The sequence below is a fragment of the Aulonocara sp. 'chitande type north' Nkhata Bay genome, linkage group LG15 (genome assembly GCF_057382095.1).
Source record: "Aulonocara sp. 'chitande type north' Nkhata Bay isolate Kocher_YH1m ecotype deep benthic linkage group LG15, A_spYH_male_GT1.1, whole genome shotgun sequence".
In the NCBI taxonomy this organism is placed as follows: domain Eukaryota; kingdom Metazoa; phylum Chordata; class Actinopteri; order Cichliformes; family Cichlidae; genus Aulonocara; species Aulonocara sp. 'chitande type north' Nkhata Bay.
Genome location: NC_141358.1, coordinates 8989758 through 9002920, shown reverse-complemented (window position 1 = coordinate 9002920; position 13163 = coordinate 8989758). Strand labels below are relative to the sequence as shown.

Here is a 13163-nt window from a genome sequence, read left to right as displayed (position 1 = left end):
AGGGCTGCGTTACATAGCTGAGGTGCAGCTTAGCAGACAGCTGCTGGGTGCAGCTGCTGGTGTCAGCACCAACACGCCACACCTCTAATAATGCGTAACATTAGGTGTCATCACTTAACTGGGTGAGTTTACCTCCTGTTGTACTGTAACAATTTTCGTTTTCTTTCTGTACCAGATTTTTTAAATGAGTATCCACATGAATAGACTCACTTGGGGAGTTGAAGGTTCAAGAAACAACACTGGCTTTATTTTCATGCCCACCTTTTGTAAAGTTCAAGATTAGGCCCTCCTCTCGATGGCTCAGTTATTATGGATGATCTATTACGAGTTGTGTTAGTAGTCAAACTGATGCTTAAGCTTTAAATCTGGCACGATGTGAAGGTTCATTGCTCGTGAATCCAATGGGCAGTCAAGCGTAGATACATATAGAAGCTTTACGAACAGTAAACTTAACGTAGCAAGTAAACACAGTAAAACAGTCTTACCTTGCCATATTTTTGTGCATAGGAGCCTGTGAGCAGAGAATGGAAGACAATAATCGTCTCATCCAGATCCCAAACAAACACCCTCTGCACATCACAACAAAAAAGACACAATGCAAGAAATTTGAGTCTATTCTTCTGATTTTACAAATGGCCCTTATTTAATAAGTACATTTATTTATTAAGTACAAATGTTCTGATTTATCAACATTTTCATTCCTGAATTTACTTACACTTCATGAACAAATGTAGAAGTGAATCTGTACATGAAAATATTATGATTGTCTAGGTGGAGTTAGGAAACAGACAAACATAGGCTACATCATTATAGTAAGATGATAGCATGATTATTATACTACTATTATTGCCTATTGGTTATTATTTACTGCTTTCAAAAACACCATAAATCAATAAAATGCTCAGAATTACAGTCGGATTTAACCTAAAATTAAATTGTATGTAAAGAAAACAAAGTAGGAGATATAAAGATGCAGACTTTAAAGTGTTTACTTAAACATATCCCAGCATTCCTTTTCTCTTATCTTAAAATATCTGGTCTTCCATTAAAAATGACTTCTATTATTGCTGGATGTCATCACCTACAGTCTAATATCTTGGCACTATCCCACTGGTGCTTTTTATTTATTTTTAATGAGTTTCTCATCACAGGCTGACAGATCATGTTCTCCTTGTCGTCCATCTGTTTTCTTCTTTTTCTTATATTCTGTTAGCCTTTTTTTCACATCAGCTTTGATGTCCAAACCTGAGCCACAGTGAGCGTTCTCAGGAGAAACAATATTCTAAACCTCTGTTATTTCAGCCGGAGCCTCGCTTTATGAAGAGGGCGCCTTTTCTGTCCCCGTCTTTGGACGCGATTGTTTCAGTTTCTTCAGTCTGTCTCCTGCTTTCTTGCTTTAGAGATGCAAGCTCAACTCTCACAACGCTGTCACCACTTCTTTCTTTTTTCCCCCTGCCATCTAATCTAATTCCATCTAACGGTAAATGCTTCCTTATATAGAGAAACTGGGACGGAGCAGGATGCAGATTGCACAACCCTGCTGTTTCACAGTTTGATTTACTAATATAATGCGCAGTAGTACAAATAAAATAGTCCGGTGTACAGATTTTATAAATCTGCTGTTAATATAGAATCTACACTTTTTTGTTTTGTTTTACATATATGCATATTAGCAAATAAGGGCCAATATATACATTCAGGCCTGTATTGACAATGACAATGACTCTAATAGCTTCTGCTTGATTGAATTTGGAGACTAAAGTAAAGAAAATGGACAAAGATCAAAGAAAATACCATGTGTCCATGGAGAATTGAAGGGAGCATTCATTCAGTAATCTCGGTGCTCTCAGTGTATGTTTTCTAGTCTCTTACCTCCAGGTCACTATCAGGAGGAGGGGAGGGGTTGTTCTTGCGGCCCCTGCCCCGAGACTTAGACCCCCCACTCCGGCAGGCTCTGTCATCCAGCTCTTTGATGGGTGTGGAAGGGCTCTGCACTGTATCAAAGTCCCCTGAGAGTGTATATAAACACACACAGGGCTTTTGAAACATTTTAAATTTACATGTGATCAAATATCTGTCTTAAACTGCACAAGCAATCACAAACTAAAGTCACTCCATTAAAAGCAGCACTAATGATGTGGTTTGAGGTGATCCCACAGGTGCTCTGGAGTTGTAGCCACTTCAGGAGAAGCAATAATTCAAACCCTGTACAGTAATAAGCCATGTTGTCAGGTTTAATAATTCAAGGTAATTGGCATGACGGATCAACTTAAAGGCTACCAAGAAACCTAAACAAAAGTACCACCGGTATTCTGACTGATTCATGACAGCGTGCACATGCAAAGATTTAACAGGGGAGTGGGAAGATTGAAGTGTGCAATAAATTAGTTAGGTTAGGTAATGTGATGCTTCTTGCTAAGATACAGTACATACAATTTTCTTGAGGAGAATACATGGGAATGCTCCCAAAGGCTCAAACACACACACACGCACACTTTCCTAACGCCATATGCTCCCACTGCTGCGCGGTAACTAGAACCAGACTCTGAGCTTCGGCTCGCATATTATTATGTCTCAATCAGGGAGAAAAAGGGAGGGGGGGTGGAGAGAGTGAAAGGGGGGGTGGGGGGGGGGGGGGGTGGATAAAGATACTCACACACAAGAAAAAGTTGGTGATAAAATAAAAAAAGACACTCCTGGACAAAGAGCGAAAGAGAAAAAGTGAGAAAGCCAGCGGAAGAAAAAGAGCTAGTGACAGGAAGAATGATAAGCTCCTTTAATCAGGCTTCCTGAATTACAGCCAAAATAAACCAAATAATAATATGGAAAAAACGAAAAGCCGAACACGAATCCATATTCCTGAGCACAAGTGTGCAGTTTAAGTCCTTCTTGCTTCCCACTTTCTCCTCCGGCTTGCCCACCAAAGTGCAATATTTAACGTGACTTGTCTCTAATCAAAGTCTCGGACGCTAATGTAAACACATGTCGATTCTCCAATTAGCCAGCGCAATGCCAGGTAACTATGGCTACAGTCTAAAGTTACTTCCTGTGCTTCATCATCGTAGAAAGAGGGCTTTGAACTCGGTTAACTTAAAACTGTGGAAACAGGATTATGAAACCGCAATCAGAAGTGGTGAAAAATTCTTTTGACATTTGTTTGCATATTTATGAAGTTAGAGCCGGGGTGTGGTGTTGGTAATTCGACTGCTTCTTTCTAAACTATGCCCATGTTAACACAAACCTGGGTGAAGTTCAGCAGCCTGTCCGGTTATGGCGGGGGTGGGATCTTGCAGCTGGTAGGCTGCTGTGGAACCGGTGCCATCCACGTTGTTGGAGGTCATGTACGTCCCGTAAGGGGAGGTGGAATAATACTGAGCATACTGGTTTTGGCCAAATGTCGTATATGAGGGATAATCCTGCGGAAAATAACAAGAATTATGAGCACGCAAAGACATACCAAGCAAACAAAAAGAAACAGGGAGACGGAGAGGTTTTCCTGAAAGGACCAGTCTGACTTCTGAGGATAGATTTTACAAGTGTTCCCTCTCATGTCTCTAATCTTTTGTCCCTGCCTTTCTGTATTTTATATCTCTGAAACAATTAAAACCTCGTGCTGCTGCTTTTTACAGACCCAGTGGAGATGGACGTTTTTTATGAGTCAGCTCTCTAAACCTGTCACTACATCCATCTCCAGAAGTCCTTAAACAAAGCCACACACAATAAGAAGGCACAGTTGGTGTGTAGTCATACAGTGCAACACTTGTGCGCACGCTCTGAAGTATCAAAAGGGGTAAAGGAAAAATGTAAACGCAACAGAGTCATAGAAAGTAAGCTTGTTTCTACATAGAGATTTTTACTTTGACTTGCATTTGTTTCCCGGAGACTAACCATGACTTCAACTTTACTTTGCTTACCCAACAAGATTAACCCTAACCTTAAACCAACTTAAATGTTGCAATTCATGCAACTGGATCTTGCTTCTTTGTCCCCAAAAGAGAGGCAGGTCCCCACAGTGTGACTGTTTAAAAAGATTTATGTCCCCACAACATGAGTAATACAAGTACACACACATACGCACACACTATATTCCCCCTTAATCCACCCACATGGGCCAAACCTTGACTTTCTTCCTGTAAACAGCCACATCTATCATAGTGAGACATTAAAATCCCCCTTTAAGCATTTTTACTACCACAATGCAATTCATCATATGGACATAGAGAAATATTCAGACCATAACACTCTTTCACAAAGACTAATTGTCTGTTTCTCTCCCAGAATTTTCCCTGTTGCAAGGTTGCATTGTGATGATGAAAACTGCGTGGGAGCATGCCTGGAAAACCATTTCTGGTCTGAAATCCTAATGCAACTAATATGAAATTCGGATCCTTTTTTCCCTTTCTTTCTGTCTTTCTGCTTTGGAGACAGCATTATAAGATAATCACATTAAATGACAACAAAGAGCTAACACATTAGCTTCGTATGATAGACCAACCTGTGTTCACAAATGCATGCGGTCGTACCTGCTGTGTGGCAGTGTAGTTGGCGGGGTTGGACACTGAGTTGTTGGTGGTGTAGAGGCCTGAGGAAGGAGTGAAACTGGAACCTGTTCAGAAATTAACCCCCCTTTAGCAAGAACTTAAAAACCAAAAATGTTTAAGTTAAATAAAAGGCTGTGTTATAAACAGACCTGGCATTGGATAGGGGGAGTAGGCAGTCTGTCCAGGCTGAGGTGTGGTAAAGCCGGGGCTGTAGCTGAGGCCTGTCTGCAGAGGAGACTGACTCTGGGCTAGGCCGCTTTCTGTTTTTATGCCGGGAAGCATCACACCGAGGTCTATGGCAATTGAAAAAAAAATAATGATATTAAATGTTTCAGCTTTAATTTGCAGAGTTTAACAAAAGTCTCTTCTTCCTCAGAAGACTTGGAGACTTCCACCTGCTACTGAGGGTGCTTAAGAACTTCTGCTCCTGCACCATCAAGAGCGTCCTGACGGGAAACATCTGCACCTGGTTTGGGAACGGCACCAAGCAGGACAGACAAGATCTGCAAAGAGTGGTGCGCTCGGCTGAACTCATCATTCAATCAGAGCTTCCTGACCTGCTGTCCATCTACACCAAGCAGTGCAAGACTAAAGCCAGGAAGATTATGATGGACCTCTCCCATCCCAACAATGGACTCCTCTCATTTCTTTTTATTCATAATTTCTTACGTAAACTGTTATTTGCACATTTTAACTGTAAATTTCTAAGTTAAAATCTGCAAATTTTGTAGTAATCTGTAAATATGTAAATCATTTACGGTAATGGTCGGGCATTGCACAGCAATAAGCATTTCACCACGTGTCGTACTGTGTATGGTTGTGTGTGTGACAAATAAAATTTGAATTTGAAAAGTATTGCATTAACTATTTACATATACATTGTCCCCAGTTTTAGAGACTCGAAATAAACTGAACAAACTAACGTAATTTCAATTATAAGGATTATTTTTATAACAATAATCCTTTGCAGTTAATGACTGACTGAAGTCAAGATACTATGGGCATCACTATATGCTCCTTCCATGCTTGAGATGCTCTGCCAGGCCTTTACTTCCACCACCTTCAGTTGCTGCTTGTTTGAGGTTCTCGGTGCATTCAGTTTTGTCATCAGTAACTGCAAAGCATGCTCTGATTGGCTGTGATCAGGTGACTGAAAAGCATATCCCATCAGAAAGAGTCTATTTTTCTTGCTTTCAGAAACTCTAGGTTGCTTTTGCAGTTCGTTTTGGGTCATTAACGTTTGCACTGTGAAGTGCTGTCCAATCAGTTTTGCAGCTGAATCTGAGCAGAGAGTAAAGCCCATAATACTTCACAATTCATCCTGCTACTTCTATCAGCAGTCACATCATCAATAAACACTAGTGACCCAGCTCCACTGGCACCCATACACATTAATCTCAGTTCCATGTGTCCAAAAATTTTTGTCAGAACTGTGCAGACTCTTTTAGATGTTTTCTGGCAAAGTCCACTCTGGCCTTCTTGTTCTTGAGTGTAACCAGTGGTCTGCACTTTGCTGGTCTGCATTTCCATTCATGAAGGTGTTGCTTGATTGTAGGCCTTGACAATGAAACACCTATCTCTGTGAAAGTGTTCCCGACGTGTTTAAATGTTCTGAAGTTGTTTTTCTTAACCACGGAAATAGTTCTGTCCTCATCCACTTTAGTTAGCCTCTGTGTTCTTTCAAGACTTTTGGTGTTGCTGAGATGGGCAGTAACGCCGTAGATTTTTAAGAGTCTACCAGTGATTTGGCCACTGTCTCTCTGATAGCTTTATTTGGGCTTCCCTCACTTACATCAACATCTCTTTAGACCTAATTTTGACAGTTTTAATGAAGAATAACCAAAATGTAATATAAAAACACTTTGAATCAACTCCACATTTTCATCTGCTTAATTTTTCATTGAATAACAAATGAATAGGCCTTACTGGGACACGAAACTGAACAAAAGTCAACTACGCAATTAATTTTGAGCCTCTAAAAATGGGGAGACTGGTATGAAAATGGCTGTAATTTCTAAACAGTTAATACAATACTTTTGTTAATTCAATTTAATTAAAGCTGGAAGTCTGCTCTTCAATCACATCTTGATTGCTTGTTTTAAAATCCAGTGCGGTGGTGTACAACAGGAAAAGTTACAAGAGATTGTTTCATCGCCTACATACTTATGGATCTAACTGCATATTGTCCTCATTCTGCTACGAGTTCACTTTCAGTTCAGTTTATTCGAATCTTTGGCTGTACCCAGTTGCAATGATTGAATGGGTGAAAATATTTAATTTCTCCCCAAATAGAATACAGCATAATGAGTTTACTTCTAGTTTTTAAAGGGCATCCAAACCAGTCACTCAGCACAAACACATCAACCCAGTTGCATGGGAAAACTTAGGTTTGAGTTTGAACAATGTCTCCTACCACAAAATAATACCATATAAATAAGATTCCTTCTTTCACACAACACTTGCAGTTTAGTTTGTAAATCTTCGAAAAATAATTTTTCTGCAGTTTTTGTATGGAGATGTGTGGGTAGAACTATGTGGCTTATTCAGCGTGTGTTGGTTCACACCATAGGTAGACAATCCGTAGGCCTGGCCTGTCTGCGAATAAGCAGTATAGACGGTTGATTGCTGCATGCTGCTGAACTGAGGTTGGCCGGTGTACGTCGGCATGGAAGGAGCTGCCGGCGTGGAGAGGATGTGAGGGTAGGGCCTATAAGAGAGAGGAAAGTGACAGTGGGAGTAGGTAAATTAGCCACTTGGTATATTATAGCATTTAGGAGTTATTTCGTTGAGTAAAATTCAACTTTAGCTAACCTTACAGAATGTAAACAAAGATGCCTGTTCAGTTTTAAAACTTGGACTTACTTGGATGGGTAGAGAGGGGGAGAGTACTGGTGGGCTGAACGAGGGCTGTAGCCGCTGCTGGTGATTACTAAAAACAGCAAAATAATCAAATACAACAAGGCAAAAACATGTTACGGATGGTGTCAACTCAAATCTGCTGTTTTTCTGAGCATTTACCAAAACCACTCCTGAGCAGGACAATTCGGGGCCTCCAGCTTATTTGAGCCGAGATGCCGTTCCAGTAAACATAATTTGAAGCATTTTGAATGGAGGGGAGCCAAGTTCTTCCTTTAGAGATCACCGCAGTCCCTGAAACCCTTACAGTGGGCCTCATAGCAAAACACAATGTCTGTTTGTGGTCATTGAGATGTCAGAGCTCAGTACTGACAAACACCCTGCTGGGTTTAAACCCCTCTCTCTGTTTTGTAGAATGGCTTTGTGTGTGTGTTACAGTGTGAAAGAGAATGGGGGACGTGTGTGAGTCCAAAAAAAAAAAAGAAAAAAGACAAATGTAAAATGTAAAATGTCTCTGCCCCTCTCTTATCCCTCTGCCAGCCTTTGATGATGCAATCCAAGGACAGGCAATATTTCACTGGATTAAAGCTTTCAGCATGTCTACCAGTGAGCTCAAATGGATGATGGTGATTGTGTGACTTCTGTGCGTCTGAACAAAAACAGACAAGCGGAGACCAGAAGGCATTTATATTTCTGCGTCTATCTATGGCTGATTCAGTTGTCAACTCACTGTACTTTTTTTCCCCATCTACAGTCTTACAGCAACTCCGAGTGCAGAGGGATTTGATTTTTTCAAACCTACACTGTTTTTAAAAAGCAGTGTATTCACCTGAATCACAGAATGTATATTATATATTGATCAGCTTTCTGACCACTATCACAGCTACTTATACAACTACTACATAAAGACAGTCAAAAGGTTAAACTCAAGCCTGCAAATTTAAAATTAGCAATAGCTGTTTTGGGGAAGCAAGTTAAAAACTAACTATAATCTATGCAAAATACACTTCTTCTGGTTTTGTCACAAGTCCACACGCCATTATCCTGCCCATGATGCTTTGCAAATTCCTAGTCTTCCTTTTGGATTCTTAATGCTAGATTAATGAATAAACTCTGACTGACAGGTATGGACTTTGGTGATATTTCTGAATTGTGTGCATATTTATCCAAGGGTCTGTGCTTTACCTGAGCCTGCATATGTATCCAGGGCTGTGTCCCCTGTCGTAGTAACTGTATCGCTGTTGTTCAACGGCTCTGTTTTCACTTAAAGGAAAAGGAAAAGGTCAGTATTAGGGTAAAGCAGTAAAGACTTCCCGCAACACACAGACAGAAACAAACCTTAGTGGGTAAGAGCAGAAAACGTCCATGCAATTCCAGCATGTCAACTTAATGCTGCGTGCAGGGTTCCCATTGCAAGCACTATTTAATTTCACAGTCTTTAAATGGCTCTCTATAACCACTATGCTTGAAGCTTTTTACTTCGTCATTGTTTTCTGATGCTATTTTTAAGATATGGATGACTTTGAAAACTATAAAATGTAAGTAACACATTCAAAAATGAATTAATGCAAAGTGATCCTTAGCAAATGTTTGCGATTTATTGCCCTCCCCCTGCAAATTTATCAAATTCCCCTCTTTTCAGAGGGTCTTTGGTAGGAACCCTGTAAATATACTATAAAAATAAAAAAATAAAAAAGAGAGAAAGAAACTTCACACACAGTAATAAACTGGGATGCAGAAAAACAATGAAGATTCAGAAAGCAGAGAAAAAATTCACAGCAAACCAAAAATCAGTCAGAGCAACTCTGGCAAGAACCAACAAACAAAACCCAAAATAAAAAAAACACAACTAACAACAAGTCAACAACCGTGGCTAGCTAAAACTAAAGAAAGTTCAACGGCTATGCTTTTGCTGTATTGCTGTAAAATCTTTGCTCTGGGATTCACACACATGCACCTCTGTACCATATTCCTTGGAGCCTGTGGCAGGGGATGGGCTGCTGCAGCCCAACAGCCAATCAGCCGTGTTAAGAACGGTCATGCTTTCACCTATAGGGGTGCAAGGTGGGAAGGTGATGAGGATACGACCCACTGAAAACCAGATGCAGGTCAAAGGTATACGGGGTCACATGGTACTGATCTTTTCGTAGACATTTGCGTTGAATATAAAAGAAAAACAAACATTCCCGAAATAGTTATATTGTGGGAATATTTAAAGACTTGTGTTTTTTTCCCCATCGTCTTGCTTTCATGTTTTCTTGCCAAGTTATTAAGACGGTCAGTAACAATTTTGTCTCTATGCTAAATATGAAGCTAGAGTAAGGAAATGGTTAGCTTATAAAACTGGTAGAACAGCTGCTTCCCAGCGCTCCAAAAGCTTAGAAACAAGATGTCAGTAAAGGCATATATAACCCCCAACCTGCTGATTTTTTGTACAGATTAAAACAAACTGATTTCAGAACTCTAGAGGTGCTGGTAGGTGGATTTTGTTACCCTTGGACAAAGCCAGACGTAATTTTCCCACCTGTTAAGTCTAGTTTGAGTCTTAAATCAAAGGTAATATATCCATTTGGGTGTAGGTCAAAATAACCCTTATGTATCTCACACTGGATTTTGGTAAGCCCTTCAAATCATTCTCTGTCTGAATAATTTTCCCTTTAAGTCACCCCATTTATGCAAACATTCTTGTAATTGGCTGCCCCTTAGGGAAAAAGAGAAAAGAAAAATAGCTGGGTGAGTCAATGTGGTGCAAATGGTTGTCTGTCTCTATGTGCTTTCCCCCGCGACAGACTGATGACCTGTCCGGGGTGTACCCTGCCTCTCACCCTAAGACAGCTGAGATAGGCTCCAGCCCACCAGCAACCCTGAATTGGATAAACTGAAGAGAACGGATGGATTGGGCTCCTGTGCTCACATCCATAACCAGAAGGCTGTGATGACCATATTAAGGATATCCCTTCTTTATGATATCAAAGATCCAATAAAAAAACTTTCTGAAACTGAGCATGTTTCAGAAGAAAGAACTGATGCTGCCTCAATTGGTCACACAAAGTCACACAGCAACCCATGTAGTGAGTCTTCATGTCACTTCGGAGGAATTTTGGCCCACTCTTCTTTGCAGAATAGTTTCAATTCAACAACATTAAAGGGTTTTTAAGCATGATCGTCCTGTCATGCCAAAGAATCTCAATCAGAAATCCAGACTATAACTAGGCCACTCCAAAACCTTTTTTCTCTGAGCCATTCAGAGGTGGAATGCTGGTGTTTCAAATTATTGTCCTGCTTGAATATCAGGGCATGAACTGATGGCCGGACATTCTCCTCATTCTCCAGAATTTTCTGGTAGAGAGCAGAATTTATGGTTCCATCAGTTATGGCAAGTCGTCCAGGTCCTGAAACAGCAAAGCAGCCACAAACCATCCCACTACCACCACCATGTTTGAATATTGGTTTTGTATTTTTATGAAATACTGTGTTAGTTTTATGCCAGATAAAACAGAACTCAGATCTTCCCAAAAGTTCAAGTGTTGCCTCATCAGTCCAGAGAATATTTTCCCAGAAGTCTTGGGCATCATCAAGTTTTTTGGCAAATGTGAATCTTTGTGTTCTTTTTGGTCATCAGCGGTTTTCTCCTTGGAACTCTCCAAAGGGTGCCATTTTTGCCCAGTCTTTGTTATTGTTGAATCATGAACACTGACCATAACTGAAGGAACGTATGGCCTTTTAGTTCTTTAGATGTTATTCTCAGTTCTTTTGTGACCTCCTGAATGAATTGTCGATGTGCTCTTGGAGTAATTTTGGTAGCTTGACCGCTCCGGAGAAGGTTCACCATGGTTCCACTTTTTCTCCATTTGTGGAAAATAGCTCTCACCATGCAGTCCCAATGCCTTAGAAATGGCAGTTTCCAACCAGTGACTTTAACCGATTCTAAACAGGTCTTACATTTCTATAGATGGTGGCATGATCTGGGACTTTTTGAGGTCTATAAGCCTATTTCACTTTGTCATACAGATTCTGTTTCAATAAGTTCTTGATTCAACAGGTCTGGTAGTAGCCAGGACTGGTTGTAGCTAATGAAACTGAACTGAATTTTGGTTAAACACATTTAATCCCTGATTCATCCACAAAAAGGCACATTTAGATAGCTTGAGTTAGAGTGAGAAATATAAATACATATACATTCTGGGGACATGTGAGACTAACATTAATATGTCAAAGTAGAAGGATATGCGACTTTTAAGACAGAGCTATTTTATTATAATACATGACAACTGTATCTGCTTTAACAAACAGCTATTAGATTAATCTCCTGATATTTCTGTCTCTACAAATATGTTCTTGCTAAAGTCTCGAGCTATTCTTCTCATTAGCAGCTCATCTATCATCACATGATTGCGCTTTTTAAAAGAAGAGGACACCTGTTAATCAGTTTATCATTCTACATAATGTGTTTCAGGGGCTTCTTTTCTCAAACGCCCATCACTAGCAACCATCTGAAAACTCAATTGAGTTCAGGACAACTTCATTAATCCCCTAAGGGAACAATACAATCCACTGGACAAGCTGTAATGAAGACAAATGAATTGCTATGGAGATGGCCTTTGGGCCTGAGCGTTCGCTGATGTCAGGTGAGGGGAATGTTGAGTATGTAGATTGTTTTGGCTCTCTGTGAAGCCCGAGCTCTGTCTGCTTAAATCATTAACTGTGAGCTCATCAAAAATGATTTAATGTGCTCTAATACAGTCTCGGTGTGCTGTTAGCCCACACTGAGCATGTGTGACTGCGAGTATGTTAACACATCAAAATGACTAAAATACAGCATCTCACTTTTTCCATGACATTATTATTATTATTAGAAGTGGTTTCCACCGCCTGGTAAATCAGCAATAGATCAAACGATGGCCCTCAACAAAAGTACCATGTCCAGGGCTATATCATCAAACTGTCCTGACAGAAATGGTTCCAGAGGACAGAGCATGAGAAAGTGGGAAGATCAAGGGTGAGAGGAGAAAAAAAAGATTAATAGAAAGAAGGAGAAACGCATACGGACTCAGAGTAAAGAAAAAGAAGAAAAAGAGAGGAGCGGGCTCACTGGTGTTGACATATAAGAGGGCAGTGATGCTTTAATGCTCTTGTAGAGGAAATAGTTTCCAGTGGGATTTTGAGCTTGCTCTCCAACACACACATACAGACACTTTGCCAAGCCGTTAGCGGAGGAGTGCAGAAGTGCTTCGCCGTGTGTTTACACACATTCTCCGGTGGTTTATTCAAGAACTCATGCCAGCTTGGAAGTGTGTATGCATGCATTTGTATGTGCGTGTGTCCCTCCATCTCCATAAATTCCTCAAAAAGTATTTATCTCTACATGCTGAAAGGATTTCTGACTGATGATTTTGCAATAAATTTCATTGCATTACATTTTTCTCATCAAATGCTCTTGCCTTAAGTGACTTTCAACATGTGCATTGGACCTCCTTTGGCATTAAGATTATATTAAAAAAAGGAATAAAAGACAATGAGTATTCTGAATGGAGGAGTTTAGACTTTCAACTACATTTTATACAACGTAAAAAAAAATAGAAATCAGTAAATTCACTGTTCCTGCATCAATGGCTCTCTCCTTTCTTCAAAGAAATAATTCACCCTTTAACTTTAATACATCATGGACCTTTATGCAGCATTTCAAGTAAACGTACATACTGGCAAATTTGTTTTCTAGCTTAGAGTTAGAAAGGACTAAGAGGGTCAGATTAGTTAGCCTTGAAA

At 40.1% G+C, this 13163-nt stretch overlaps 1 protein-coding gene across 8 annotated transcripts in view; it reads right to left on the bottom strand.

Moving 5' to 3' along the window:
* eya4 (EYA transcriptional coactivator and phosphatase 4) overlaps window positions 1-13163 on the bottom strand; it is a 50389-nt gene that overhangs the window by 10970 nt on the left and 26256 nt on the right. For 6 of the 8 annotated variants that reach the window (XR_015125013.1, XM_086263862.1, XM_086263861.1 and 3 more), the window contains 9 exons: window positions 9363-9446; window positions 8583-8660; window positions 7404-7470; window positions 7106-7248; window positions 4691-4834; window positions 4524-4606; window positions 3242-3416; window positions 1873-2009; window positions 486-569 (listed from right to left, as the gene is read on the bottom strand). Coding sequence is in view for 7 of the 8 variants with exons in the window: in XM_086263862.1 (XP_086119988.1) it covers window positions 486-569; window positions 1873-2009; window positions 3242-3416; window positions 4524-4606; window positions 4691-4834; window positions 7106-7248; window positions 7404-7470; window positions 8583-8660; window positions 9363-9446 (995 nt within the window). In the remaining variant the exon portion in view is untranslated. The remainder of the gene's footprint in view (window positions 1-485; window positions 570-1872; window positions 2010-3241; window positions 3417-4523; window positions 4607-4690; window positions 4835-7105; window positions 7249-7403; window positions 7471-8582; window positions 8661-9362; window positions 9447-13163) is intronic. The other 2 variants (XM_086263864.1, XM_086263859.1) reach the window with 1 other exon arrangement.